Here is a 4393-nt window from a genome sequence, read left to right as displayed (position 1 = left end):
TTTTTGTCAAACTCAATTTTTATTGAACTTTTAATGGTATTCATCATTTTTAGTGTGAATGAGATAATCTACAAACATTGACAGTAAGAGTTTTGCGTTATTTGTTCTATTTTAGAATAGTGTTACTGTTAGCTCACCCTTGCTCTTTTGGAATCATTCACTGGTAAAACAGGACTCAAATCAGCTATAAGGACTGTTTAAGTCCACATAATGCCTTGTGTAGCTCACTACCTCTTTGAACATAACTCTTTGGCCTTGACATCTAGTTGATTTAATAACCATCTATGATTTGCAAACACTTGTATAATCTACTTCACTTTCTTACCAAAAGTCTACATCACTTTCATGATCACCTTAATCTAATTTAACCTTCACATCTTCTCAATACTTTCATTCCAATTCCACTTGGTTGCTTGTTCAAATTTCACATCCCCTGCACACACAATACTTTGATATCATTGTACAACTTAGTCAATCAAATAGTCATATCTCTGTTGTTTTCTTTGAAGCATTTTCATCTGTAAAATATGACATAGTTTCCCTTGTGTCTTTTTCATACTTAACCACCATGTAAAGAACCAGTTACGGTGTAAAAAAAGGTATGCCAGGCTTCAATGCACTTCAAAGTTTCTTTATTCGAGTTATTAGAACAGAGAATGTTTTAAAAAAATTACAACAATATAGTATTCCCCACCAGCCTGTTTAGATAATTTTTGCTTTCCTTTCATGATCTCGTCTAATATACCTAATAAAACAGGTAAAGTAATATGTATGCTTTGTGAAATAGAATTTCAACCAAATCAGGTACACAAAATTTGAACAAAAAGGAAGATAAACTACTTCTGAATCCAACAATGGAAGAAACAATATGTTAGTCATTGGGAGGCCAACGAAATTTCCACAAATCTAATCAAACAGATTGCAATTAAAACTTTATTTCTCTGTCTTATGCCTATGGCTAACAATTAACACTCACATCTGCAGCTTATCACCATGCAAACAGCATATAGTTGAAAACTCTAAGTTGTAATTTTAGCACTGTTAAGGTTCATGAGATGATTTAGTTTGATGTTTCTTTTGATCTAAAGTATTAAAAATTCATTTAAATGGTCATGTGCAGATCATTTATTTGAAATTAATCATTTTTCCTGGCTTAAAACAGAGAATTTAGCATTACCAAAGATATTAGAGTCCAATGAAATTAGAGAATAAAACCATCTATTTGATTCAAATAAACATGTAACTATGATCAAATTTTTAATAAAATTCTGAGTCAAAGTCGGGTAATTGTGATCATGATCAACATGCATAGAGTCACTAGACTAATTTACCATGTAAAATAATTTCAAGCAGTGAACACAACATGCATTAGAACAGAATCCAATCACACATGCATAAATATGAGTAAATCATAGAAACAAAGCTGCCAATATTTCCAATAAACATATTACAAATAGTTAAGAAACAATAAACATTTCATGACATATTGGATCAACTCATGTGACCTACTGGCTCATGTTACAAATGCAGCTACCCAATAGTTCATAATACAGCATCGTTATAAATATCCGGAAAACGGTGAAAGAGAAAATATAACTACCTCGTTCTTCTTGTTTGTGCCATTTTCTTAAGCTTGCTCAATGTCACTGGGCAACGAAAGCAGAGACTCTGTATACACAACCAATCCGAATCCATTTTCTGAATCTTTACAATAATCGTTATGCTCTAGGAACTCCCCTTCGTTATCATATCTCACCAATCCAGTACATCCATCTGTTCCAACAATATCACCACTTTTTGTACAACATACAAGGGAAATGTAAGAAATGGTATGCAAATCAAAAACAAGAGTTTTACTCCAAGAAGACTGCACTTTGTATTCTTTCATCACCCATATATCAACTTTATCCTCGTCCCTCATAACCCATAGACTGAGAAATCCTCTAAATACCCATAAACTACAATCTGTCGAACCATATTCAATATCATCATCATGATCATCTGGGAGAGGAATTTCTAGAAGTATCCTTTCAATTAAATGAAAGGAAACAATAACATACTCGCATACATCATGACGAATAGCCAACCAGTGAATAGCCCCATTGAAGACGGACTCTACCACAGAATAAGCAAAAGGAGAAAGCTCACTATAAAAAGGTAAATGTGCAGGACTCACAATTTCGTTGCACACATTAGCTCTCATTGAAAAAATCCAAATGCGAGATAGCACATCATGTGAGTATGGAATACAATCATAGGATACTAAAACTACCAAGTAATCATCTCTTGACTCGTCATAACCAAAACCATAGAAATTTAAACGTGAATAATTGGGAGGAGGCGAAGGTATTTGTCTATGAACTCCGGTGGATGGATTCCATACGTAAATGTTTGAAAAACACTCCAACAATATAAAACCTCTACATGAACCTATAACTTTAAGATCAAAATGAGATTTAGGAAGATCAAAATTAGGGTTCAATAGAGCAGGAGCAGAATCAGAAGTAAACAATGAATCTAAAGCTATAGATCGAAATTCAGGAATTCCTGTTATGAAGAGAATTCTACGGGTGTGTGTTGAAGAAGTAAGTTGAAAATGTGAATTTGCAAAGTGAGAATCAGAGATAAGAGAAAACCATAACTTACAAACGGATTTGAAACGAATAAGAGACTTAACCGGTAATCTTACTAAGATTTTGGTGATCAATTCATCAGGCAGATATGGTGGTTGATCCGCATCTGCCTCCGCCGCCATGCGTTTTCTGCTTCCGTGAGCTATTTTAAATTCGTAAGGTTATGATAAAAGGACCCGTTAACGTGCTGTGTTGGTTACTTGAAAAGGTATCTGGTTTAAAGGTCAACTTTTGTGAGGTCTCTAAAAAAATTGTTTGGATTAATTAAGACTCTATTTGTTTACCTGTGAATTGTGGTGGTCTAAGGGTACGGAGGTTGGTACGGAGGTTGGAGGAATTTAATTTATCTTTGTTAGAAAAATGGTGTTGGAGGTTATTAGAGGAGAATGATGAATTATGGTACTGTATTTTAAAGGCTAGGTATGGAGAAGAGGGGGGGAGTATTAAGGAAGGGGGAATGGACACTTCCTTGTGGTGGAGGATGATCTGTCACGTGAGGGAAGGGGTTGGGTCGGGGATTGGAAATTGGTTTGATGACATTACTAGGCGGGTGGTTGGAAATGGTAGAAACACATTCTTTTGGACGGACAACCGGCTAGGTGGGGCTCCCTTAAAGCTTCAGTTCAGTCGTTTGTATGAGTTGTCAGTGCATAAGGAGTGCTTGGTGGAGGACATGGTCAGATTGGGGGTGGGAATAAGGTGGTAATGCTTGGGGATGGAGGAGGCGTTTGTTGGCGTGGGAGGAGGATAGTGTGAGGGAACTCTCTGTTTTGTTGAATAACGTTATTTTGCAGGAAAATGTTCAATATCATTGGAGGTGGTTGCTAGATCCTATACATGGCTACTCGGTTCGCGGGACATATCGATTTCTAACTTCTGCTGATGAACCGATGGTTACTAGTGACTATAATGATGTCTGGCATAAGCTTGTTCCGGCAAAAGTCTCAATCTTTGCTTGGCGTCTTCTTTAAGATAGAATCCCGACAAGATCAAATTTGGTGCGGCGTTATGTTCTTCAACCGAATGATAGTCTGGGTGTTGGTGGATGTGGTAACATTGAGACGACGGACCATCTTTTTCTTGAATGCGATCAATTTAGGAATGTTTGGTATTTAATATGTCATTGGCTTGGAATATCTTTTGTTTATCCTGGGCACATTAAAGAACTTTATCTTCAATTTACTCAGTTGGCGGGCATGCCGAGAGCTTCATATTCTTACCTAAAGGTTATTTGGCTTGCTTCAGTTTGAAAATTTGGAAGGATAGAAACAACCGTGTCTTCAAAAATGCTGTAATCGATCCTCATAATATTTTTGACAAGGTGAAGCGGACTTCCTTTTTATGGTTATCTTCGGATTTTATTCCTTTAGCTTTCGGTTTTCATGATTGGTGGCGCCATCCATTATTATGTATGGGTGGCATGTAATTGCTTTTGTTTGGTTTGGTGTTGACACTCTTTTCATAGGTGTCTGGTCTTTGTAACAGATTTTGGGTGATTCACCATTTTAGTACACCTTGTGCGGGGTGAATTTATCCTTCTTTGAGCAATATATTTCATTTTGATTTGTTAAAAAAAAAACTAACAAGAAACAAAACGTTTTTGTTGGTATTTTTGAAATAAATAAAAATAAAAGACGAAAAAAATAGAAATAAAAAACAAATATGAATAAGTAATTTAAATTGTCTTGTCGAAAATATCAACAATTCTCGGTAAAGGCGTCCAAAACTTGATGGTCGGATTTAAATAAGTGTACCAAATG

The 4393-nt window shown here is 35.7% G+C and overlaps 1 protein-coding gene across 1 annotated transcript; it reads right to left on the bottom strand.

Moving 5' to 3' along the window:
- On the bottom strand, positions 1 to 3059 carry LOC25483642 (F-box/kelch-repeat protein At3g23880). Its single transcript, XM_013612340.3, has 2 exons — positions 1601 to 3059; positions 1 to 433 (listed from the first exon to the last, which is right to left on the bottom strand). Exon 1 carries the CDS (start codon positions 2753 to 2755, stop codon positions 1628 to 1630), a length of 1128 nt encoding a protein of 375 aa, XP_013467794.1. The 5' UTR covers positions 2756 to 3059; the 3' UTR covers positions 1 to 433; positions 1601 to 1627.
- Positions 3060 to 4393: the final 1334 nt, after the last annotated feature.

This window comes from Medicago truncatula, chromosome 1 (genome assembly GCF_003473485.1).
Source record: "Medicago truncatula cultivar Jemalong A17 chromosome 1, MtrunA17r5.0-ANR, whole genome shotgun sequence".
Taxonomy (NCBI): domain Eukaryota; kingdom Viridiplantae; phylum Streptophyta; class Magnoliopsida; order Fabales; family Fabaceae; genus Medicago; species Medicago truncatula.
This window is presented reverse-complemented; position numbering and strand designations above follow the sequence as displayed.